The 25,494-nt window shown below is 36.7% G+C and overlaps 4 protein-coding genes across 5 annotated transcripts; 3 read left to right on the top strand and 1 right to left on the bottom strand.

Annotated features, from left to right (window-relative positions):
• Nucleotides 1–91: 91 nt before the first annotated feature.
• LOC145897174 (heparanase-like) lies at nucleotides 92–4,060 on the bottom strand. Of its 2 annotated transcripts, XM_082985361.1 has the most exons (13): nucleotides 3,929–4,060; nucleotides 3,616–3,725; nucleotides 3,330–3,481; nucleotides 2,673–2,822; nucleotides 2,435–2,602; nucleotides 1,970–2,144; nucleotides 1,861–1,908; nucleotides 1,669–1,744; nucleotides 1,489–1,613; nucleotides 1,312–1,423; nucleotides 1,049–1,188; nucleotides 564–710; nucleotides 92–437 (listed from the first exon to the last, which is right to left on the bottom strand). In XM_082985361.1, exons 1-13 carry the CDS (start codon nucleotides 3,998–4,000, stop codon nucleotides 269–271), a joined length of 1,644 nt encoding a protein of 547 aa, XP_082841487.1. In that variant the 5' UTR covers nucleotides 4,001–4,060; the 3' UTR covers nucleotides 92–268. The 2 variants fall into 2 exon arrangements, 1 of the variants encoding a protein (XP_082841487.1); XR_014402369.1 differs by lacking the exon at nucleotides 1,049–1,188 and having other exon boundaries at nucleotides 297–437.
• A 2,279-nt stretch (nucleotides 4,061–6,339) lies between these two features.
• On the top strand, nucleotides 6,340–7,396 carry LOC145899303 (uncharacterized). Its single transcript, XM_082988043.1, has 4 exons — nucleotides 6,340–6,394; nucleotides 6,547–6,706; nucleotides 6,764–6,866; nucleotides 6,922–7,396. Exons 2-4 carry the CDS (start codon nucleotides 6,679–6,681, stop codon nucleotides 7,088–7,090), a joined length of 300 nt encoding a protein of 99 aa, XP_082844169.1. The 5' UTR covers nucleotides 6,340–6,394; nucleotides 6,547–6,678; the 3' UTR covers nucleotides 7,091–7,396.
• A 9,128-nt stretch (nucleotides 7,397–16,524) lies between these two features.
• On the top strand, nucleotides 16,525–18,349 carry LOC145897015 (SUMO-activating enzyme subunit 2-like). The gene has a single exon (XM_082985167.1). It carries the CDS (start codon nucleotides 16,540–16,542, stop codon nucleotides 18,343–18,345), a length of 1,806 nt encoding a protein of 601 aa, XP_082841293.1. The 5' UTR covers nucleotides 16,525–16,539; the 3' UTR covers nucleotides 18,346–18,349.
• Nucleotides 18,350–18,724: 375 nt separating this feature from the next.
• Nucleotides 18,725–25,167, top strand: LOC145897013 (uncharacterized). Its single transcript, XM_082985166.1, has 21 exons — nucleotides 18,725–18,867; nucleotides 18,947–19,057; nucleotides 19,139–19,220; nucleotides 19,340–19,457; nucleotides 19,627–19,798; nucleotides 19,984–20,082; nucleotides 20,182–20,293; nucleotides 20,351–20,470; nucleotides 20,851–20,953; nucleotides 21,016–21,106; nucleotides 21,248–21,366; nucleotides 21,763–21,876; nucleotides 21,956–22,228; nucleotides 22,396–22,532; nucleotides 22,641–22,719; nucleotides 23,085–23,150; nucleotides 23,703–23,774; nucleotides 23,943–24,035; nucleotides 24,094–24,201; nucleotides 24,273–24,434; nucleotides 24,648–25,167. The coding sequence occupies exons 1-21, from the start codon at nucleotides 18,776–18,778 to the stop codon at nucleotides 24,965–24,967; spliced, it is 2,643 nt and encodes an 880-aa protein (XP_082841292.1). The 5' UTR covers nucleotides 18,725–18,775; the 3' UTR covers nucleotides 24,968–25,167.
• Nucleotides 25,168–25,494: the final 327 nt, after the last annotated feature.

The following is a 25,494-nucleotide window of genomic DNA, read 5'->3' as shown; positions in this document are numbered from 1 at the left end:
TTTGGTATTATATGGCTCATGATATCGCCAAACGAAACGATTTTTGTTCTTCCATCCTCATCAGCTCAAAGTTTACTCCGTAGCCCCAACTAGCCGAAGCCAAATTTCACTACATCGAAAATTTCGGTTTGGGTATTCGCGTTTATTTGCACATTTCATGCGAAAGAAAAAATGATTCGGCAGATTAAAATCATTTCATTTTATCCCAGATGATTTTACGCTTGAAAATACTTGTGTCTTCTTAGCAGAGTATAAATGTGCTTTTTTGTTATAGACACGCATCAGCGTGGATATCTTTCAGCACCAAAAATCCGTATGTAAACGGAGGAATTCTGATGCCCTTCAACAAGGATCGATAGTGAATTTTGCGAGGGATCAATGGAGGTATGGAATGATCGCTACCAAGAACCAATGTGACTCCATTAAGTTGCGTAGACCTACAACCAAGAGAACGCAAATTAACATGTAAAGAGACCGATTGCATAGTACGCATTGGAAGATTTGTTTGTTTTATTCGGTAAATAATGGAGTTTTTGTTATCTACGTACAAAAACGGTTCATACGTTGCTGTTAAATTTCCAGCGACAGGTTGTAGAAGATAAAGATCAGATGAGATTAATTGACTGCGAAAAGGATCGATCGCCAAACGGAGCTTGTGTTGAGAAAGATTAATGAAATACACAACAACCGAACCAGCAGGATAACCCGATCTAAAACAAAACAAAAAAATTAAAAGATATTTTTAACAAAGAAAAATTTCTGTTTGATCTGGCCCAGTGCTTCTCAAACTTTTTCAGTTCTCGACCCACTTTTAATGAAAGTTTTATTGTACGACCCACAATGAGACATGACCAAACGATGTTACGTAATGATAATGCAATAATTTCGTGATCTAATAGAAAACTGTAACATTTAGAATTGCTTGACGACACACCTGAAATAGCTTCGCGCCCCACCAATGGGTCGCGACCCATTGGTTGGGAAGCACTGATCTACCCTATAGTCCACAGACTATAAATTAAATCAAAAAGTTTTTGTAGTGACTTGCCGAGAGCTTGTACAATGGGAGTACACTCTAAGGCGTCCGTTGTTCCTGGCTTTACAAAAGTTTGAAGAACACTTTGACAAGGAAACATTCAAAACCTTGTGACCGACCAAAATTTTGTACACCAAAGTTAACCAATAATCCTGAAAGTTTAAACATTGAAAATAATTTATAACATTACCACTTTTGTTTGTGAACAGTGATGAAAGTAAAAACAATTCTAACCGAAACGACTGGATTTACACGAAAAAATAAACAACTAATACCGGCATCGGATCGAAGTTGTCGTCAAGCAACGCATAGTTGCTGTTAAGAAGCGTTTGCCGCACAACCATATTAACTCCCATTTTTGAAGACATACCAAGTTTATCTAACCAGCTGCGTATAAAAGGCATTTAACGTAGTCTGTAACTTTTTGGAAGTTAGCCAAAGGTTCAGCTCACGTAAAACCATCAAGGTATGAGTTGGAAAGACCAACGGCACCACCTCCATAAGCAGACGCTGTTTCCCCGAGCCAGATCGGCAAACCAGGCCGAGTCTCGTTTACTATTCTCTCAATTTGATTGATCTAAAACAATGTGTTGCAAATTTTTACAGTAAAAACAAAACCAACCGTTGTATACCTGTTTGATGATTTTGTTCAAAGTGGACGGTTTTAGAAAGTCTCCCTCTACTGCTACATGACCATTTAAATAGTACCTAGCGTGTAAAACACAATTTACCATGCGTTTTGCAACACTCAATAACAAAAAAATTAAGCTTTTACCTCCCCTACACACAATAAACAATAAGCATATTTTATTAAATGTCCTTACTGGTGAATGGTTAGTGCATTCAGTGCTTTTCCGCCATGTTTCAGGAACCTAAACAAGACATACAAAGACTTTAAACGATTAATTTTTAAAAGAAAAATTGCGCACTCACGTTCTTAAGTATTTTCCAGCACTGCGAACTCCAACACGATTTAAATCAGGACCAAAAACTTCAGAGGTACGCCACCAGGGGGAGGCAGTGAGTATTTCTTTCAGGTGAGTGAAACCTTCAGCAATCTGGTCTGGTGTCAACGCTGTCTCGTTTTTATGGTGATACGAATTTGGTTCTAAATGAAATAACTTAATGCAATGCAACTACAGAATCATTTTTGCATCGCTATGTTTATCATCAATCTCTCAGAGGCCATTTTAACAGAATTGTGTGGTTCACTAACAAGGCAAGTGTTTTGAGTGACTAATCGCATCAACACACATGAAGAGTATACATGTAAATGATCCCTGACATATTTTATGCTGAGGTGTCATTTTGTTGTTCTTATAAAATCAAAGTCTTCTTTTTCTTTTTGTTACTGTGCAAAATCTAAGTAATGAAAAAACATGAAAAGGTCTCACACACCGTTGCCAAGCTCCCAGTTGACGTGGTAGCGATTCTCCGTGAAATCCAGCAATTCCTGAGCGTTTGTCGAATTCCACTTTTCTCCATCTCGATATTGAATGCTCAGATCATAAATTAATTTCCATCCAACGCATTCACAGAACTTATTCAGTTTTATCCATTCTGCCGCTGGTTTAATGACAGAAAAATGTATTGTATCACTTTTCACCTGTTTTCAGGATCCCTAATTTTTACTCACGTGTTAGTGATATAGGTTTTAAAGTTCCACCTACTCCTAACTGAGCCTTAACTTGGCGGTCACGCATGACTTGCGCCTCAGCCCACTGCTTGTGTCTCAAAAAAGATCCCTCATCTCTTGGCTCGGTTTCGCACGTTTCAGAAACACCGCCTAAAAAGATACTTTACTCGATTCCAAATCAACGTTTATCGATTGGTTATTATTTCATACAATAACGATATTGCTATATTGGGAATCATCAGAATAAGATTCATTCTATATATAGAATAAAGTATACTTTAAGGTTATCCAAAACGAAAAGTTAGGCTCATGTGGACACATTTGTGCAATTTTTGTATAACAATGGTTCTCAACTGGGGGTTCAAGAACCCCCAGGGTCCGCAGTGACCTATCGAGGGGCCACAAGAATATCCTTATCGCTATTACTTTCCAATCCGATTTGGCGATAAAGTTTATTTTGTTTGAACCGTGAACCTCTATATTTGATGATGATGTCATAACATTTTGTCCCACTTATTGGAAGAGTCCAAGTGGGGGGACATCACCACCAAAACATTTTCCTGGATGATGGGGTTCACAGTGTGCACTAAATTGGCATGGAGGTCTGCGGTGGTCCCAAATCGAGTTAAGAAACTTGTTGAGAAACATACAACCCACCTGATTTTTGTTTATTCATAAACCGACGGTTATTTGTTGTTGACTCCATCTCCTCATTGTTAGGCACAAAATGAACGAGATCAGCTTTCGTTCCCCCAATGCGATAATATGAGGGGCCCAGTGCTTGTGCCAGTTTCACGAACTTCGTATCACTGCGTTATGATTAAATAATGGTATACTTGTGGATGGAATGAACGATCTAAATACCATTTAAGCAGCAAATTTGACACCAGCTAATTTCAGTTATTTTTTAATTTTGACCTGCTATAATTTACTACACATTTACTTGAAGAAGTTTATCCATCCATATTGGAAGATTACAACACCCGAAGCAACCGATGGCGACAATGGGTGGATTTCGTGGATTGGATGAGTGACGTCAATCAGCAGTTCATACTAAGCAGCAAAAATAACAATAAGTCCTGAAAAGGCGAGACACTTTCGTCAAAGACCGACTGACAAGGCTTTATCTGCTATAGTTCTGCAAAGTACGCCTGTCATCGCTTGGTTTTGTTGTACATGTACCTGAAGACTTCAGTCCAAAGCTTGGTTAAAAGATAAAAAGCTACACATGTTAATGCGGAAAAGCAAAAACTCACCCTGGAAAGTGCAAGACTCCATGATACAAGCAGAATCAAAACAAAGAAGGTGCTCATTGGAAGCCGAGACATCTTGAAAGGCTGCAGAACTGTTAGTTTACTCTTAAACTACTTTCCTGTACTGAAACAGTGCACAGCTTTCAGTCCAATAAAAATCTTGGGATCGAACCCGGAAACGATGTCGTGCACGATTGTTTCCTAGCGCGTGAGGCCAGAAAGGATATTGTTGTCTTGCACAATTAAACCAACACAAAAAAGTAAACAAAATCTCTTTGCAGCGTAATCCAGGTTTAATATAAATATTGTCGAGTTGAATCCTCTTTAGTCGAAATGATCAGTTTAGGCAACACAGATTTAGAGTGCCGGCTCTAGTTGAGTGAGAAAGTTTTCAACTAATCTTTCAAATTTGAATACGCAGCGGTCGCTTGAACAGTGATCACGTGGAATACCATATCAAGCATGCTTTAATAGGTTTCAAAATGAGCTGCAGAAAGTGCTTACTTTGAATCACTTTTCTTTCCATTCATTTTGACTTGTAGCTAGCACTGATGAAACCTGATAGGTCGGACAGCGCTTAGTTTCATAACTATATATGCAACCAGAAACACTGTTGGTTTTCAAGCAGTTGCTTAGCCATATTGTGTGCTTCGTCGCCATTTGGCTTGCGTGGGTTTGTGCCTATAGTTTGGTACTCAATGGATTGAGGGAGATTGTAAAGTTCCCAAGGTGGAATTGTTCAAGCTTAACCCCTTGCTGATTAGCTTTCAGGACAGTCCGTGTTGCGACAAACCTACACTGACCGAACCTTTAATTATCATAATTGGCTTTGTTGCATATACAAAACTGCAAAGGTTGTCAGAATGAATTTTTTGTGGAAACAGCCTATACAATACACGTAATTACTGACTGGACTTGATATGATGTTGCCGAACCCTTTAAACTGTCACGGGCTGTTTGGGTTAAAAATGTTCATTACATACCTTAAAAAAGGTAAAACTTATTTAACGAGTGATGGAAACTCAAATACAAGCAAATGTTGCAAAAAGAGACAGTATACCACATATATACGGCATCCCTGACAAGCCAGTAGCCACGGGCCTGTGTTCCCAGGCCGGATGTTACCTAAACCTGGTTGCCATGTGTTCATTTTGCGAGCGTAGCATAAGATTCATTAAAATGTAATGAAAGTGCAAACAAGACGAATATATTTTTATCGACCCATTTATCAGCCAGCCATATTCGAACAATCCTTACATCCATATAGCGAATTAGTCAAAGGTACAGAATGTCGGAAAGCTATATTTTAGACAGATTTAAAGATTACGTTAGTTCGGATGGTAATTCGTCGCTTTGTGGAATTCCGAGTTTTTGCAAATATAAAGCCGTTGAATTGTGTCACAACATGACACTTATGGATTGCCCGCACTGCAGCACGACGTCTGCATATATCTTTGTCACGGCTATTTCGGTCCTTGGGCTGCTAATCATTACAGCAAATAGTTTTCTCGTGTGGTGCATTGCTTCAAAGCCCTCCAAGTTTCCAGGTGCTTACAATAGAATCAAGATCTCACTTGCTATTGCCGATGCGACAACAGGTAAGTTGTGTTGTCGCAATTTGTTAATAACTACTCTGCTGAAGGCCAGGTTTTTCAGGAATAGAGATACTGAGTGTGGTTGTGTCCAACTTCAGTTGGACAGTGAAGCAAACTCCCGAACAGCTCAGTGCAACACAACTTGCTCTACGTGGATCACCACAAGCGATTGCAGGCGGCATCTTTTTTAATTTTACTTATGCAGCTTCACTTTATCACCTGGTTTATCTCGCTCAACAGCGCTTGTTCGCAATCAAAAACCCACTCAAGTACAAGATGCAATCAATGAGAAGTGTCAACTTTGGGCTTGTACTTGTTTGGGTTCTCTCCATTTTGCTTGCTTCCGTCGCAGGTAGGTTGGTAGGCTCGTATTTGGTGTTAATAAACTTTTCTTTTACTAAAATAAAATCGTACTTGTGGTTCTTGTATCCGCATTGCGTTTCACCACAATTTACAATTGACGATCAAAGCGAGGAAAACTCGCGAAAGCTCGTGTTTTTTAAGAACAAAACTAAGTCTTTTTAACATTGTGAAAACCAGAAACGTGCAGTTCAGTATCACAAGACTTCTCATGTAATAGAATAAAATTACGAATGTAACTTGTCATTTTTGTAGATTGTTTTAACAGAGTGCTAATGACGTACGTTAACAATGACAACCAGCGGTCACAGTCTTTCACATCGCTGTTACTTTTCAGTAGAAAAATGTACATATTTTTTACACATCAGCTTGGATTCCAAACGTGTATACATTTACATATTCCCACATGGTCTATCTTTTTAATGTAACTCTAGCCAAAATGGACGCCAATCTTCAAATTACGCCTTTGCTATTATTTGTTGGAGGCATTTACATCATTCCATTTTGTGTATTGGTGAGAGAACTTTTTTTTCTCTATTTGAAGTAAAAAAAAATATGTTGGATTTGTTGTAAAATATTTACTGCCAGCTTGTATCAGTAATTTTTAACCATTTTGCATTGCGTCTCCTTATAATTTTGTTTTATCATATCTAATACATATTTTAGTCAGCTCTACTCTTGGTCACATTCGTCCAGGTTCGAAGAGTACAAACTGGGTTTGTGGGCCAAACTGTCGATTCAGGTTTACGAGTAAGAAATTCTCGGCGGGAGATACGGATTCTGAAAACCCTTGCTATCATGCAACTTGGCTTCACAATAACCTTGCGTAAGATGACTTTCACCTAAAGTTTATAATCTCAATTAAATCTTCAACTGCATTCAGTGCCAATTATTGTTGTTGTTATTCTTAACTACCTCGGGAAGATTTCCTGCGAAGATCTTGCAACACCATTTACATTGTGTTTCTATTTAAGCATGACAAACAGGTATTACATAGAGTTTTTGTGTTTTATTTGGCAAAAATAACCTGTTTTTATGCAGCATGGTGAACGTTATGGTGTATAGCTGTCGTGATGAAAAATTTAGGAATGAAGTGTACGAATTTCTTTCCAAATTGTCGCCAACGTTTTGCTTTAAATCACGTGGAGACGAATGTGGTCTAAAAACAACTGTAAACGATGCAATTCCTTCTGCACAGAAGCACTTTTAATGGGCTGCAGACATGACTATTGTTTCGACGTAATATGACTCATCAGTGTAGCTTTGTTGTCTTACGACGATTTTGGTAGCTAGATAGCCAGACAAAGACTTCCACTTTGTGGTGACTATATGTAGTTGCCGTCAACCGTTATGGGTACCAAACTAGGTACAGCCCACCTGGAGACAAAACAAGGTGGAAAACACTACGACCAAGCAAATGCTGAAACCAAAAGAGTCGTCAGCTTCAATGTCACAAAAATTGGATCTATTTCTTATGGTTATAAATTAATGTCCTATTGGCTATGGTAAAACATCGTTTCGCTTAAAACTTTAATTTAAGTTTTTTGGGTCATAGTTTTGAATATACTGGGCCACTCTGTGCCCGTCTACTGATGTTGAGAATGACCGGAAGTGGGTCTTTTTATTTGTCGTGCTGAATACAAAATCAATATTTTTACCACAAATTAGATGTTTATACAAGCTTTGTCCCGCCGACCATGTGCTGAATGCTTGCCTACAAATAAATCCAATAACATCTATTTTATTCGCGTATAAATTGTTTACTAAGGTGGGCCTTGCTTAACAAAATGAACTTCAATTCTTTTAAGATGACAATGCACTTTGTGTAACTATCCGATCCCATCTGTATTGCAATGAAATCAACCGAACCAGTGGTGTTTTGTATGTTGCCTGTGTTTCAAAGAAACGCATGAACTTTTGTTTGTAAAAATAAATGAATTTTGTTGTTGATCATGCTGCACGCGCCTCGGCAAACCTTTCATTCTACGTAAAACTAATTTGCATAACTTTTCACTATGTTGCGCAAATCTGCAACTTCGTCATGTTGTGTCAGCAACTTCCCTCAAGGTTTCCTTCTGCATTTAACAAGGTCCTCTAATTACAATGCGACACTCGTCTACAGCAGGATAAGCAGCAGACATTTAAATGACATGTGAGAGTAGGGAAGTGGCAACTGCGGACATGACGAACGGATGAAGACGCTTTAGCTTGTCAGGATGCATAACCTTAAGAAACTTATCTGTCAAACTTGTTTCAGGTTCAATGACATTTACGCTAGCTGTGGATTCTTTGCATTGTAATACTGGTAAAAATTATGGTAGAACTTGTGCAGGCAGTTGGTCCCACGAGACGGAGGCAGCAAGTTCGCCCCAACAGTGTGTAAGTGTCTCGCACGGGCACAATTTTCGCTTTAAAGACAGGCATAGAAACCGATTGAGATACGGATATAAAGCATTGTAGATTCAAGTTTGCTGTGTGTGATGTTTACAGCTGTACATAACAGTTAGGTTCAAGTACAATAAAACCAACTGGTGGCAAACTCGACGGACCCCAAGCGGTGGGCAATGTAAACCTACATGAAAAAGTGCTGAGCAGCAAGCGCAAACGGCGCGGCGCGGCGTGAGAAATTAAGTTAATTGTGAATGTTTCGTATCTTGAGACCATGAAGTCTCAGGATACTAAAGTGTAATGGGGCGGCAACGTCTTTGGAGACCTTGAGTATGTTTATTATTTTCGGAGGTAGGCAGTACATGTACGTAAAATATTAGAGAAGTCACAAACATGGATATATGCTACGATAACATTACTAACAGGAAGCAGATTAAAACAACAGTGCTGATTTGCAAGTAATTAAAACGATTATGAAAGAATAAAAACGAATTCTCCTAATTTCATGTCTGCAACTTCAAACCGTTGTTCAAAAAGTAACATAAGTGTTTTGAAGGTAGATTTTAATAGACCGTCTTTCATGCAAATTGTGATGTAATCGTGTCGCGCCAACAGAAATCAAATGAATTAACATCCAATTTTGCATTGTTAAATTTTAAAACATTTGTATTTAAATTAATTTCAAAGTTGAGTTATTGCCTACATATACCTTAATGCATTTTAGCTAAGATTCTACAATAGGTAATATTTAAAAAATTGATGAATATGGCGACCATCAATTCAACTACGTTTATCACCCATATTACTATGAAACAAATGTGCTTGATGATGAAAGAAATTGATATTGCGCTAGAAGACTTTGTACGTAACAAAACCATCAAAAACAAACTGTACAATACAACAGATACCAACAACACATATGTTGATGTACCATTTGACGTCCCTACCAACTACTTGAAAAGCTTTCCTGCATTTTGCACAAAATTTGCTGCACGAAGTTGCGTTTTAACCCCTCTGAAGGAATGCGGCGAGTGCAGCAACACCAAGGCAGCAATTTTTGGTTTTGTCATTATTCTTTTGGGACTTTTTATAATTATGGGAAATTGTTTGGTAATCTGTCTTTTCTTAAAAAAGAAATCCGTATTTACAGGAAATTACGTGAAAATTAAAGTGTCGCTTGCTGTCGCCGATCTTTTTACAGGTTAGAAAATTATCACCAAACTGTATGTAGTGCCTTTGGTAAAAATATGAATTTTCAGGAGTGATGTGCCTGGTTGTCATTTTTCCGAATTTCGTCCTAACAATGCATTCAACTTCTCACGAAGTTGTTAAATTGTCATTGTGTCTCGCCGGGACAACTCGAGCCATTGCTGGTGGAATTTTACATGTTCTTACCCTCACTGCGTCTCTTTTTCACCTTGTCTTTCTCGGGCAGCAACGGTTTTACGCCATACAATGGCCTGTGCGGTACAAGCGCCAATCACGCTGGAGTGTATATATTGGCCTATTTATTGTGTGGACTTCTGCCTTACTTTGCTCTGTCATCCCACGTAAGTTTTTGTGCACAAGTTATTTGTTATTCAAAGTTTTATGCCCATAGCATTTAACATAAAAGTGTGTGTTTTTCAGTGTGGTTTCCAGATAAGCTGAACTTCGGTTATCAGATTCTAGCATTCTTTTTTATTCCGGCCGTAACTACCTTTACCTCTGCAGTACACGAACATTACACTGAGTTACTCATAATGTTTTCTCTATCGACGGTTTTGCCCTTTCTTCTTATGGTACGTATACGGTTGTGACAAAATTAAAGAAAACACATTTGTTAAAATGTTACTTGCTAGAGGTATTGGCTATGACAAATATAATGCATGTAAAATAGCTTGTAATCATATGCAGACAGGGACCTCTATCGGAACTGGAATTTCCTTGGTCAGGCGAATTAAAAAGACTTCCCACTTGCTACCCGCAAGCAACGCCAGAAAAAAGGAAGTGACAGCGTTTGTTGTAATGGCTGCGATGCAAATTGGATTCACAGTCACCTTCAGTAAGATCTTGTTTTTTTGTTTGTCAATGACCCGTTTGCGTTGTCTGCTTAGCTGTCATGACTCAATGTCCACATTTTACCAAAGTTTTTTGCATTTTATTGCGAACTTAACAGTAGCAAGAACATTATCTCTGCCAATCAATAATCACTCTTGTCTTTCAGTACCCTTCATAACCTATGTGACTTTGAATTTCAATTCTTATTTCACCAAAATTGACAGCTCTGTGTATGCCATGGTATCTTTCACCCTGTCGCTTTCCAACAGGTACCTGATAAAAATTTCTAAATATTAAAATGTAAATGATCCTTTCTTATTATGAAAGCATGAAACACTCAGATGTAATTTTGAGATATTGTTAGTGTTTGAAAACATACTAATTAACCTAACTTTTTTCTCATAGTTTGGTTAACGTACTGGTGTACAGTGTGTTGGATGTCAAGTTTCGTCAGACAATAACATCTTCTTTCTCCGCATGCCTATCTCGGATTTGTCATCGATGTCGGCTTGTGTAAACCCCTAAACTGTAAAAGGGGCCCTTGTGGGATGAAACTTATCCCCCGGAAATGTTGAACAATGAATGGAAAAAAAAACAGCACCTATTATTTTGAGTGTATTGCATTTGAATTTGTTTACACAAAGAGATTCCACACACCTTGTTTTCTGACTTGTTGGCGTTATAACGTCTGGGCATATATAGCCTATAATGGATTTATTTTTGATGTGTATAGCAGCCGATTTGACTATTATGTTCTGTGAAACGCACAAACCACCATCAGTCTTATTACTGTTTTTTTTGCTGAATAACTTTGAAAAATCCTATTTAAATTTTGAATGAGCATATTGTAAAAAATTTATGCGTTGATGTTTTCAAGTAAAACATCAGTTAAATAAGCAATTACGTTGCGTTACAAACATCTTTTCCGTTATAAACCGTCTAATGTTAGTATTTTTCGTGAACTGCTACACAGTTTCAATACAAGTTGATGTGAGGAATACAAACCCGTTTTGTGACACGCGCCAATAGGCTCGAAAACGGTTCGCACATATCTTAATAGCTAGTAAATGTAAACTACAAAGCTGTTGGACAAAGTAGCATTCTCGATAAAACAAAAAATAGATTGGAATTATATAATTGCCGATAGTTTGCTCTAATTCGTCAAACCAGAATTATCCGGTTGTCTGCCAAGTCACACACTTTGTGTCGCGGCTTCCATGGCCGAGCGACGGCAACGTATGTATGTACTTTTTATTGTAGTAATGCTTCATTGTCTGAGAATGTCCTGTAGCGTTATACGGCTAAGATTGGTTGTCGCCCAACATCAATGGCTGGACAAAATCGGTTGCCTAAAAGCAAACGCTCATAATTTCATACTTGGAGGAGTTTAAATAAATTAAAACCTTTTTCAAAGTTCGCTATACCTTGCCCTGCGTTCACCAAAGATTACTTAAACGTTAATAGAGTAGATTATACCTATACCACGCACTATGTCCACGGTATAAATGCTTTGGTAACGCTTTGAACACTGAAACCTGTGTACGATATTTGAAAATATAGTTTATTTAGCCTGCGGGGCATGAGCTTCACACCCACACATTTCAACACAATTTTGGACCGCTCGTCTTCGATACCACGTTAAATAAAATCCACATTTTGATCGAAACCTTTTATTTCAGATTGCTTGTTTTGCTTTAATGCAGATTCGTCTTCCTTCATGTGGCGTGTGTTCTACTTGCAGTGCCTAAATCATGTTTAGCAATCATACAAAATCTTTAAATCAAATTTACTAAGCATTAGCCTACAACTGTAAAAATGGTGTTCCATTTTGATTTCGATTGAATACAATTCATTCCTATTGCTGCCAAACCGCAAGTTGGCAAAGTATTGATTTTGGGGACGCAGTTAGCAAGTAGGCTGTCAGAGTACGCCCCTGCTGCGTGACCGTGGGGTACGACTGCGCCTCGGCCTTGCACCCAAAGGATACGACTGTGTCTCGATGGCACCTAGTTGGCCTCGTAGGCAACTTTACCTTCTCTATCTCAAGGCTACTGTTGGAGTTAAATAACTCCTTTACACAAGTCTGTGCGTCTTCTAAGTAGTCTAATTCCCGACTATAAACACATACATCTACCAAGCTTCAAACCAGTCAAAAGTTGTTCATAAATCCGTTTATTGTCGATAATCCAGTAATATAATACAGCACTGTACAGAAGTTTCTTCAAAACATGGACACTACTAAAGCAGAACCAACAGCCTATAGACCGGGGGTTCTTAACCTGGGGTCCATGAACCCCCAAGGGGTCCGAGAAGATGCATTAAGGGGTCCATGAAACGAAATACAATTATTCCGAAAATCCACGTATTTTCCTATGTCCATAAGGTTTCGCTGTCCACGAATTTTAATTTTTCGACATTTGCAATGTGTTTCTTGCAAAGAGGTCCATAGCTTTTCAAAGAATGTTTTAGGGGTTCGTGATCCCAAAAAGGTTAAGAAACACTGCTATAGACCCTTACACAGTAACAATTAAAACACACTGACTTGGCAGGCGCTAGTCGCTCTGCTTATATAGTCTGCGTTTGGCCACACGTATTGATACCTTGTTTGGAGTTGTTGCGCAACTTGAATGCAACTTAAAGTTGGCCGATTTGGTCGATTACGTCAGTTATTTATATAGCTTAGATAAGTGCCCTAAATAGGTTGTTTATGTTGGGTTGACTTTGTTTTCCGACCAACCATAAGTAGTTATGTTATATCATAGCTTTATTTATCATTTGCAAAAGAAGTACTTGTATTTAAATTAACCTTATTTATTATTTGCCAAAGAAATGCCAATAACTATTTTAACTTAATTGACGCAGTTAATTTTGTTGCCTATATCCTATATGGCTTCATTGCCCAAATTACATGGTTTATAATACAACTATAATGTTTCTGCTTCTGCCGGCTGCAACTTTTTCACCTGCAACCAGCTCGGCAAGTTTTTCCTAATAAAATGTCCGATCAGGAATTGACCTTACCCGGGAATTAGTTCTTCTTTTCTTCCCATGTCGTTTTATCGGACATCACAACTTGAACATACGTTGAACGCGTGATTACAATGACTTTGGTTTTAACTCTCGTTCATAAGACAGTTGTACGCTTTAGGCCTTTTTTACATATAAATGTGTTGTGCGACGACAAGGCCTACAGCATCCGGATTAATATCGCAACCAGTATAATGCAGCAGTTTTACACTTTTGTGAATACAACTGGCCACAAGAGTTGACTCTTCGCCGATGTTGTTGTTGGAGAGGTTGAGTTTTTTTTTATCTAAATGCAGATTTTGGTTGTATCAAGGCAAAATTTGTAAAACTGCATTGCGTTAGTCACAACGTGCGGGCTATTGTAAAAGTAGAACTGCCATGCACAGTAGCTCAATCCTTCAATATCGATGCAGTTTGGTCAGATCAAAACCAATAGGCTACATCGAAATATTAATTAAATTGTTTGAAACAAGATGTTATGAATTGCAAACTAGCTGACGCCAAGCCGAAAAATCTTTGTTTCAAACACTTTAAAATAAAAATACCAACGATTTGTGGGACATGGGATTGTCATAAATCGGCCATAACTTTTTTACGCCACCGCGGCCACTACATCGTTGGAAACGTCATTAAACATCCTTTCCAACCATACCAAACAAAATTTCGATGTCTGTACCTGAATAGTAATCAGAACCGACGTAAAAAATTAGACTTTTTCGCCCATTGCGTTTTCCACAGGTTCGCGGCTACGACCGTTTATGCACGAATTACTCTGACTCTTCAACGTACAGTCGTACATAAACCAAAACATACCTCGCAACCAAAATATGCCACTATATGATAATTTACATGACAGTTTATTTTCTAAATAAGTTGTCATTTAGGAGCCATAACAAAAAGTGGGAGCAATTTTTTACAAATCATTTACTCTACAGGCGCGGATGTATCAGAAAAAACGCGCCGAACGTTGAAAATTAGAAGAGTGAACAGTGAAGTGTTAAAACATTTGTTGTAGTAAGATGAGATTTGCGAAGTCTTTATTGTTTGTTGAAAAATGCAATGTAAAAACTTTGTTTTTTTCAAAGCAAACAATATGCGTTTATGAATCAAAACAGTTTGGTTTAACTCGTATTACTTTCAGGTGAAACATTTGATAGGTTTAATTTGACACCTTTTGTGCACATGCTAAACAATCATTGTTTTACACCAGATTGGAAAGTTTGCAAACTGCGCGGAGGATTTTTTTCTGTTGGTGGTGATTGCGCGGATTGTGCGCGGACTAGCGATTTTTTTGCGCGGATTGTAGTAGATTTTTTTGTTGTTTAGTGCACTGTGCCTTTAGTAACAAGCCTATTTTCCCTTTGGCAAAAAACACTGGAATAATGTATTTTTAAGAACCGATTCATAATACTTTAATGTTATTAGCGTTTACTTGAATAAAATTGCACTTTTCACAGATGATTATATCCGCTTTTTAAGCGGCTGTCTGGTACAATGACTTGGCGTAGTTGCCACGGGTGGCGAAAGCTAGTCTGGAGGGTTGCGAGTTGGAATCCCGTGGTCCCACCTTTTTTTGTCCAGGAACTTATTAATGTTTAATTGGTGTTCTTCTTTCTGGCACGGAGCTACAACGCATTTAACCTAACAAAACCATTTGCCACAAACAACTGTGAAGCAAAAACAAGTGTTTCAAAACGTTTTAACTTTATTTACGCTTGATTTGTAACTTGCCAGTTGCCATCACGAAAATTTATGCAAGAAAGGGAAACTTTGGTTCCTAATTTTTTTGTCGTGTAACCACTTTAGAAGCAGCGCCATGCCTATGTTTACTCCGACGACCTTTCGATACGGGGATGAGTGCCATCCCATGTTTCTTTTTGCTGCCTTTAACATAAAGTTTGGCCATCTCGTATAACGCCTCGTCACACTGGATTGCATGGGGCATAGACCAATCAACGATTGTTCTGTTTTTGAGAACTTCAAAACTTTTTTCCATTACTCGTAGAATGACTCGACAACTGCTTCATCAGTGCCTGTTTTTGCATACATAATATGAAAAACCAAGCAAAATTCCTGACCAATTTTCGCGTATAGCTCGGGGTCGATGTACCTATATGGCGCGGATAAAATTTCTTTCGTTAAATAAGGCAGCATTAAACGATCTTCCATCACCGAAAGAAACTTTGGTGAACGTTTTAGAAAAGAAGGAAAACTCAAGAAACCGAGTTGTAGAAACATCAATTTTAGAAAATGGCTCTTAGCTTGGGTCGCAATCTTCCGTCTTAATGTGATCAAACATTTCGGCAAAGTGAGTTTGAAACATAGGCTAATCCCCAAACTACATTAAGTAAGGTTGACTGTAACCTCCTATGTATGCGCGCAGAAAACTCGGCCCAAGAATTCAAAAACGCATGTTTTTCCAAAAAAAGATCAAATGGATTTCCAAATTTGACGAATGTGCGTAATTTCGCCATTATAAAGTGCAGATGGCAAATACTGCATTCACCCCGCTCGACCTTGTCCTTTTTTCGTTGTTCGTGATTTTCGAGAGAAGGAGAGAAAAAAATCAACGCTCAGGTCAGTGAAGCATATCCAAAGAGCCTTCAAACCGAACATTGGCACAGAACAGTTGGGGTCTAGGGGAAAAGTCATCAGTGTTGCAAGACTTGGAGCGATTTGTGCGCGGATTAATAATTTTTGCGCGGATTGCTAGTAAAATCACGAAAATTGCGCGGATTTTTGACCGATTTTGAAAATTCTGCGCGGAGGATAAATCCTCCGCGCACGACATATTTTCCAATCTGGGTTTTACATGTCTTTGCTCGTCGGTATTAATTTATATTTTATTACAAGTTCAAAAATGCTCATGTAACATGCTTCCTCCCTATTTTGCAAACTAAATCGATTTAAGTTGTTTTAATAAAGGGAGTTTGATTGATTGTTTTACCTGAGAGCTGAGATTTAATTACTAATGGCTTTAAATTTGATAGGCAAGATTGTTTTCTTGTAATTTAAAGTTTTTTCTGTTCTTATTGTAGGTCAAAATGTGATGTAAGCACATCAATCATAATGAAACTAATAGTCCACATTGGAAAAAAAATTTCCTGCCAAATAATTGTTTACTAATACAAAGCTAAAGGTTGTTTAGTGTTAATAAATAAATTAACATTAAATTCTTTTCAGGTACATTGCCGTATCAATTTAATGGCAAACCCTTGTATGTTGCCAGAACTGCAAAAATATGTTTCTGAATCTAATGTGTTTGTGGTTGGAGCAGGCGGCATCGGATGTGAACTTCTTAAAAATTTGGTTTTAACAGGATTTAAACACATTAAAGTGATCGACTTGGACACAATTGATGTTAGCAATCTTAACCGACAATTCCTTTTTCAAAAAAAGCATGTTGGTTGTTCCAAAGCTAATGTTGCAAAAGAAAGTGTATTACGACTTTGTCCTACTGCAAATATAACTGCCATTCATGATTCCATTTTCAATCCAGAATACAACATGCAGTACTTCAAGCAGTTTGATCTTGTCATGAACGCCCTTGATAACCGATCAGCCCGCAACCATGTCAATAGAATGTGTCTTGCTGCCAATGTGCCTCTAATTGAAAGTGGTTCTGCTGGATATCTCGGCCAAGTCACTGCAATAAAACGTGGTGTAACAGAATGCTATGAATGCACACCAGCACCAAGGCAAAAAACTTTTCCTGGATGTACCATTAGAAACACACCTTCTGAACCAATTCATTGCATAGTTTGGGCCAAGTACTTATTTAATCAGCTATTTGGTGAGGAGGATGCAGATCAGGATGTTTCTCCTGATACAGAAGACCCTGAAGCCAATGAAGGTAACATCAGTGAGGCCAAAATCAATAGACAGGGCAATATTGAAAGAAAAAGTACGCGGAACTGGGCAAAGGAAAATGATTACAATCCAGAAAAAATTTTCAACAAGCTTTTTGCTCATGACATAAAATATTTACTATCTATGGACAAGCTGTGGAAAAAAAGAAAACCTCCCACCCCAGTTGAATGGGCTGAAGTGAAACCTGAAAACACCCCATTCCTGGGACAGGGAGATCATCAAACTGTGTTAAGTCTTGTGGATAATGCCAAGTTATTTGCTGAAAGCATTAAAAATTTAAACATCAAGCTTAACGAAGAAGGCATGTTAGTGTGGGATAAAGATGATGCTCCTGCATTAAATTTTACAGCATCTGCTGCCAACATTAGAGCTCACATATTTGGCATTGAAACTAAAAGTGTCTTTGAAGTAAAATCAATGGCTGGAAACATTATCCCAGCCATTGCAACAACAAATGCAATTGTTGCTGGGCTAATTGTGATGCAAGCAATATGTATACTAAGGAATCAGTTTGAAAAGTGTCGTAGTGTATATGTTCGTAAATGTGCAAATCCAGCTAAAAAGCTTCTTGTCCCTTGTTGTTTGGATCCACCCAAGCCGGACTGTTATGTTTGTGCAGAAAAACCAGAAATAACAATTGCAGTTAACATACAAACCTTCACAGTGGCTGAGTTTAGGGATAACTTTCTGAAAGACAACTTGGGTATGCTTGCCCCGGATGTTGAAGTTCTTGATGGCAAAGGAACAATTTTGATTTCTAGTGAAGAAGATGACGAAGACACGATTGATTTTAGTCGTCCCCTGGCTGACTTCGACCTTATTAGTGGATCTCGGTTACGGGCAGATGACTTTCTGCAAAACTATGATATTCACATTAATTTAATACAAGAGGAAAACTTAGAACATGATGTGACTTTTAAAGTTTTAAGTCAGACAGGCAAGATGGAAAAAGCAGAAGCATCAGTTGGAGAAAACAATGTTCAAAACAATGATGATGATGATGATGATTGCATTGTTGAAATTGTCTGTTCTGATCGCAAACGCAAATTAAGTGATTCTGTGCAAAACCCTGTTAGCAATAAAAGTGATATTAAAAGAAGAAGGATTTCAACTGTTGATGATGTTGTTATGATTGAGTAAACATTCTATTTTGCTGGCGAGTATTTTTTGTGAAATTGTTTAGTTTTTAACCAAGGTTGATTAAAACTTGTTGGATTTGCACACAAGCACTTTGCAGTGAAAGCTTTTTATTTTGTCATCCGCCTGTCAACAAATTTCAAAATGAATGATGTGTGTAGATCCAACTTAAGCTTTTTCACTGTATGCAAGAAGTTGTTTATTTTGTGTGTCAAATCAACTGGCATTGGCTCCTGATTTTGTTGTAACATGTATAGTTGTCCTGGCACTTTATTGCCATTGTCTTTTTTTTTATTCAATTAGATTTCCTCAGTTCATTGAAGTCCTAGGTTTGTTCCTTGTATTTGGATGTAAACATGCAATCATTAACTTACATTCGAACGTGTAACTGATGTTTGTAATATACAGAATATAGGACAAAAACTGGCTTACTATGCCCAGCAGTGTTCACAAGGAACAACATGCCTTGTTTTTAAATCTATTGGCACTAGGCTTTGAAGTGCAAGCAGAAGAACAGAAACATGGGTATATATGTTACTGCAATACTTAAGATATACTAAAACTTTTGTAAAATTTCTTGTAACCCTGCAATTTGTCTTTGTAGTTGTCGCTTTGATGAGTATATGTTTGACAAACCAAACAACAGAGCTTTTTCAGTTGTTTGTCATTTTCTATTTAAAAAGCTAAATGCAAAGCAAGCACAGGAACTTTTTAGGTTAGTATGTTTTGTTTTTAAAAATATTATCTGATAGAGAAGAGTTTACTTAAAGCAAGGTTTCGATAATATTAATTTCAGAACATGTTTTCCCATGAGCAACAAGCAGTCAACTCAAGAATTCAGGAAAGTGTGTTACAACTGGCTAAGAAGAATTGCTGATGTACGTTTCAATACATGTTATGTTTGTTATGGTATAGCTTGATGTAACACCTAATATGTATTGACAGTTTGAACTTGAATCATTGTATTCCAAATTTTTATCAATGTTTTTGTTTTCAGGAAAGCAAATTGCCAACTTTCCCCAAAGTTAATTCTACTGTATTTATGTCTCCTGGTGGAAGAGAGTTTATCCATTTAATGTTTCATTTTTCCAACTATGTATTATTCACACTAGCAGGTAACATCACCGTGAATTTACCTAAAACTTTAAAAATATATGGTTAAATATTTTGCACAATAAAAAGAGAATAATAACAAACAAATTATGCTGAAAGTTTTTGTACTTCCACAAATTGTGTGGCAAAAACACATAATTAGTTTTTTAGACACATGTTTTTTTTTATTAGGAAAAGTCAGTGAGGGTGGAATCCCACAACCAACCATGTTAAGTAGCGATAAAAGACTGCACAAAATTCAGAGACAAGGCATTGAAGTGTTTTTGCACCATTCGTTCATCAAGCTACATTCCCAGATGATAAATATCAGAAAGAATGATAATCAAATACAACACTTTTCTGAGTATTCTAACATTTATTATTGTAGTAGTTTTTTTTATATTTTAACATATAATATATGAACTGACAAGCTTTTGCTGCAATAGAGACTCTCAAATTGCAAATTTCACAACCTAAATAAGTCCATTTTGAGCCAGTGACTATAGGATTACAGCATATTATGTAGCTTCAAGGACATTTCCTTTACAGGAAACAAGTCAAACTTTATCACTTGCTGCAGCAGCAGAAAAAGAAACTGCTTCAAACTCGATCCCACATAATGGACAAACACAGGATAAAGTCGGAAAGGTTAATTTTCAATTGACATTTTTTGTTTGCATTAAAAAACTGTTTTTACCTCTTTAGTAAACTTTCTTTGGCGATTTTTTAATCTCTGTTGTATTTCAGAAAATTTGTAGAACATAAGAAATGTTGCAAGCAAGAAGCAGTAAAAAGCATGGAAACAGCCAGATCAATGTGGAATCAACTTTCTGCAACTGTTGAAAGCACATCCTACTTGGTGAGTTGAAAGGAATTGGTAAAAGTAAAGTTGTTTACTTTGTTTTTTTATCCTCAGAGGGAAGTGTTAAATAGTGTTTTGTGTGGTGAAAGAGATCATTATGCTGTGGATTCCAATGAATTGCAAGTAAAAGTTCCTGCAAAGCTGCTGGATGAATGCCAAGAAGAAATATACCAGGTGTGACTTAGTGATTATTCTTTATGTGTGTAATTAAAAGTTTTTTCAAGCGTTTTTTTTAGGGTTCCAGATATATTTATTGAATTTTTTGTTTTTTTAGGATTTATCATTCAGATTAATCAAAAATGCTATTTGTTTGGTAACAATTATCAAATTTAGGCATGATGCAGTTTTAGGAAAACTTTCAAAAAGTTTCTTGTATTTACTGTGGATTTTGACATAGCAAATTATTTTTTATTTTGATCTACAAGGAATTCATCTATGCAGATATTTAAAAATAGCTTTAAGTGTTTTTACATAAATTATTGAATGGATTGCATATGTTATTCTTAGGCTCAAAAGCACCCACAAGTGCTCAAATTATAAAACAATTTTTTCAGTCAGTTGGGACAAGCTTGTACCAGGGTGGAAAAATAAACTTAGCGAGTCTTGCGTCACTTGCTGATTTATCTCTTGCGCTCATCACTGACAAAATTCATGAAGGTTTGTTAACTTTTTCCAATTATAATCACTTGTTAAATTTACAGCGACTTGTATTTCCACAGATGGTGTTCCAAATTTTGAGAGCAACACAAACTTTTTATCACTTCAGCATAAGTTGCACAGAAGCGAACTGGAATCTTTGGCAGATATCAGGTCCTCATACTTTTCACATAATTAAATTTAAATTTTGCAAGCACACTTCAACCGCTATTTCAAAGATTTTGTTACACATCTCAGTATTTTGTTTAGGTTTTTTCCAGTTGGTAATTTGAATCATTATTGCATTTATTACAGGAAAACATTGGAAATTACCAAACAGGATTTAGAACAACAGACTGCTGATCACATTTACAAACTTAAAGAAATTTATGATCAGAGAAAAATGTTAACAATTGAAAATGAAACTGATTCTGGTAATCATGGTTTGTGTTGTGTAAGCTGTGTACAGCTCTGCATAAAAAGGCAAACTGTTTTAGTGGTACTCAAATATATTAAGTATGAGTGAAACAGTTTTGCAAGTATTTCCTGCTGTACGCAAGTAATGATTTCACTAAAGTTTTTTCATAGAATATAATCGAAACACATGTGGGGTATATCATCCTGAAAACCTCCCTTGAGTATCGTATTTTGTTTTAAATTCACCAGAAATTTATTTTATTTTTTTTAATTGATACTAATAATATATGGCAAAAGGAATGCACTAAATCTTTGTAGCAAATTAACATAATCTTAAAAAAGTTAGTTGGTAAATTACCATTTAAAAAAGCTTTTCTTTTACTCATACACTCTTTTTGTTGTCTAATTTACAGTTAGTTTACATGATTCGTTGGATGATGAAAGTGACACTGAAAGCACGGGGGAAAACTCAATTTGTTCACCTCAACATGCCCTAGGTTTAGCTGAAATATATCTGATGCCTGCAGGTATTTTTTTGACAAAATTTAAAATTGTATAACGCTATGTTGGTCAATCTCATTCCTCACAATAGTTTTCTGTGTACAGATAACAAGGACTTGTTGTTTCTTGATGAACTTATATCTCCTGATCATAAAAAGGACCTCGTCAGAGGAAAGCCTTGCATAGATCTGGACACTTCCACTGCATCACAAGCGTGGAATATTTCCGTTCAGGATATCCTGCATAAATCTCCCACTGTTAAATCACCAAAACCATCGCTGACAAAATCAACTTTGGTGCAGGGAACACATAAACGAACAAATTTCAAACAAACGTTACATGTCAGAAAGCCGGTAAAGGCTCAACACCTCACTCCAGGTAATTTTCTATTTTAGTAGTGGGACTGTTTAAGTGTTAGACACTGTGTTAGCAATGAATCTTTTTATATTGCACATCGGTTTAATTGCATACAAGAAACTCCATTTTACATATAAATTTTGTATACTGCTGTTTTATATAAATATTGTGTTGGTTAAATTTTTCAGAAATACACAGAAAGTCTCATTTTCAATCTAAAGTAAGAGGCAGAAAGTCGATATCTCTGCCTTCTTCACCTTTTCCACCATCGACAACTGGGACACCCTACAAAGAAGAACATGCTGAGACAAAGTTGATTGAACAGGTTAAATTTTATAAATTTAGTTGAAAGATATAACATGTATTAGTTAATTGTAAATAATACTGGTATGTTAAACAAAGGGAACCATTGATGTTTTTTGTTCATGTGCAGATTGTGAACTGCACTGTGAATGAAAATGTATCAGAGAATCCTGTTGTTGTTTACCACCAAGATTCAACCTCACAATTAGGTAAATTATTCTAAACAAGATAGCCCATACAATGGTAGAGAACTTCATACAGACGTTTCGATTGTTTTCTACAATCATTTTCAATGTAAAATAAAGGCAAATGAAGTTGCGATAAGTAGAAAAATGCGGTAAGTTGAATAAGCGCAATTGTCAAGATTAGAGCCCAACGGAGTTGCCTGTGGTAGTGATAAAAACGAAGGGTAAAAAACAAATTAAATGCACTGTGCACAATAAAAATTAAAAACATTATAAAATACACAGCGAGCAAGGGAGGTTTATATGTTGAAAAGTCGTAGTAGGTAAATTAAACATTACTTAGGTTTTAACATGTAGCTTGTATTTACTTCCAAATTTAATACTTTTAGACAGAACTGCGTTTATCTCTTTGGACAAACTTCAACGAACTCCACCACTTGCTAATTTGTCAACTGGTTAGTGTGTCTGGCGTATGACAAACTATTGTCAATTCTATTAAAAAAATGCTTTTTTTGTGAGGGCTTTGCATAACAATGTTGTTGAGTTTCTTGTCAGTAGATGAATATACTAATTAACTCCTCGATGATCAGAGACATTTAGTGACTTGTGCACACTGGTGCAGAAATATAGATATAGTTTTTTTTTTCATCTCTTAATCCCAAATCTAATAAAATACAAAAATTCTGATGTACAATTAAATAAAACATTGGTTATATTTCATACACAATCAACAAGTTGGGACTTTTGAAATGTTTTAAAAAATTTAGAACAAAATTAAACTAGATACAATATAATAAAACTTATTATCATGTTCAATATATTACTTGCTGCTTATGTTGATATCATTTAACTTTGTTAATAATGGCTTTAGTAGCTAAGACTTAAAATGCATTAAAAAACATCAAGACATCAAGTGTTTATGGTGATATTTTGGTTGCATTTCACTATATTTGTATGTTGAAACTTAATCACATTACACACACATATTTTGCATATCATATTTATAGATCGATCATCAACAGATATTTTACAAGATCGATTACAACAAGTGCGTGATCAAACTTCATTTGCCCCTATTGGTATGTATAATTTTGGCTAACACAATGTGGAACAACTTAGACCAATAGCAAGGTCAGATAATTTGCCATTTTGCTTTCTGTTGTTTGCCAATGTCTGGAAATGTTCTACATTTTGCCTAAAATTGATTTCTTACAAACACATAAATATCATACATTTGTATTTGGCAGATACCTCACTGAAATATGAACAAGTGTTATCCGATGACAGTTTGAGTTCAACCTCAACACCAAATAATTCTTCACAACGAAGTTCCCCAAGCAGTAAGTTGCAAGATTAGGCATTATTTGCTTTTTACATTAAACTTTAATCCATTTTTAGGTAGTGGAGGTCTTGAATGTGAAAATAATATTCAATATAGAGGGACAGCTACACCAGTATTTTCATCTCAGAGTAGTTCCTCCGACTCTCCTGTCAATATATCGCCAGGTCCATTTTTTCTTGTGGTTATAAAAATTGATTATATTTTTTGCAATTTACCCAATTTCGTATTATTTTAGACCTTGACAACTTTGAGTCTTTTCTAAGTGGGGTGGACCTCCGTTCCTTGAGCAAATCAGGTTTAGGTTGCGAACTCCTTGATCTTTCTGATGCAGAAAATAGTCCCCCTTCGACACCTCCAGCAGCAACTGGCAAACTTGTGTCTGTGAGTGATGAGCTTGGTAAGTTTTCTAAAGGGTATTTTTGGCAGTTAAGTGGTTTTTGACTTCACATCAGTTTAAAATATTTTCCACAATCACGTTTCCACGAAAAATGTATGAAAATAGTTGCCAAAAGGTGACACTAGTGGAGACAGTTTAAAATAAAGGAATTACCGTCAAAATACATTGTTTAAAGTGTGCTGCTAAATATGACAAATTAACATTGTGTTGCAGTGTCGTTGGAAGAGATTACGAAGCCGGTTTGTTCGCAGCAGTCCTCTGCGCGTAACAATCCGATTGATTTGCTTATGGAAACACCTCCACCAATAGCTGAATCGACTTCTGGCAAGAGATTGCGTTGCTCTAAACGTGTTGTGTCGCCTTTAGTGGACTTGGGTCCGACTTCAGAAGCTTACACGAACCTTCTGCAAATGACCCCAACTGTAGAAAGACCCACATTGCAGGAAGTATCTCTAAATCCCCGTTCGAGTTCAGAGCTTCTCATTGATTTGCAAACACCCAATCTTCAACGAACGCGACCCATGAAACAATAACGCATTATTTGTCTAAGGTTTTTCGTCCTACTAAAATAAAATTTTTGTCATTTGTTTTTTAAATCGATTACCGACAGAATTTTGCGTTGTACCAGAGTTCATGCAATAGCTGCCCTTAATGTGGATGGTGAAGTTTACTGTTGCAACGTTCATGTGTAAGAAAAGCGTTTTTGAAACATAGGTATATGTGAGTTAGTAAAGCGGCACATTAAAATTTGGTTTGTGTTGTTGAGTTATACAGTATGTGCTAACATTGGACGTCGTGTATTCTGTGATTTTGCTCGTCGTTCACGACGAAACGGCCTATATAATCTGTCAAGAGCAATTTTAGGGATCTTTTGTGACTGAATGTGTAATTTAGGTGACTGAATTGCATTTGTTTACATAGAAATTGTTCTAATGAATCAAGTCAGTCGGCCATAGGAAGTACTCATGTAATTATAATTAATTCGTTTTTGTGAAAACAAACACTGGGACCAGCCATCGTGGTCTCAGATACACAGAATGTAGCTAGCCTTCACACTTGT

Source organism: Ascidia mentula, chromosome 4, assembly GCF_947561715.1.
Source record: "Ascidia mentula chromosome 4, kaAscMent1.1, whole genome shotgun sequence".
Classification (NCBI taxonomy): domain Eukaryota; kingdom Metazoa; phylum Chordata; class Ascidiacea; order Phlebobranchia; family Ascidiidae; genus Ascidia; species Ascidia mentula.
The sequence above is the reverse complement of the archived record's forward strand: the minus strand, read 5'-3'. Positions and strand labels throughout refer to the sequence as shown.

What these genes read in the sequence shown, in the direction of transcription:
- LOC145897174 (XM_082985361.1), bottom strand. Translation starts at nt 4,000, where the DNA reads ATGTCTCGGCTTCCAATGAGCACCTTCTTTGTTTTGATTCTGCTTGTA. An exon ending in AAAACCTATATCACTAACAC is followed by an intron (nt 2,603 to 2,672) that starts GTGAGTAAAAAT and finishes TCATTAAACCAG; the next exon opens with CGGCAGAATGGATAAAACTG. An exon ending in GCTGGAAATTTAACAGCAAC is followed by an intron (nt 438 to 563) that starts GTATGAACCGTT and finishes TCTTGGTTGTAG; the next exon opens with GTCTACGCAACTTAATGGAG.
- LOC145899303 (XM_082988043.1), top strand. Translation starts at nt 6,679, where the DNA reads ATGCAACTTGGCTTCACAATAACCTTGC. An exon ending in TGGCTTCACAATAACCTTGC is followed by an intron (nt 6,707 to 6,763) that starts GTAAGATGACTT and finishes AACTGCATTCAG; the next exon opens with TGCCAATTATTGTTGTTGTT. An exon ending in TATTTAAGCATGACAAACAG is followed by an intron (nt 6,867 to 6,921) that starts GTATTACATAGA and finishes GTTTTTATGCAG; the next exon opens with CATGGTGAACGTTATGGTGT.
- LOC145897015 (XM_082985167.1), top strand. Translation starts at nt 16,540, where the DNA reads ATGGCAAACCCTTGTATGTTGCCAGAACTGCAAAAATATGTTTCTGAA.
- LOC145897013 (XM_082985166.1), top strand. Translation starts at nt 18,776, where the DNA reads ATGCCCAGCAGTGTTCACAAGGAACAACATGCCTTGTTTTTAAATCTA. An exon ending in TTGAAAGCACATCCTACTTG is followed by an intron (nt 20,294 to 20,350) that starts GTGAGTTGAAAG and finishes TTTTATCCTCAG; the next exon opens with AGGGAAGTGTTAAATAGTGT. An exon ending in AATATATCTGATGCCTGCAG is followed by an intron (nt 21,877 to 21,955) that starts GTATTTTTTTGA and finishes TTCTGTGTACAG; the next exon opens with ATAACAAGGACTTGTTGTTT.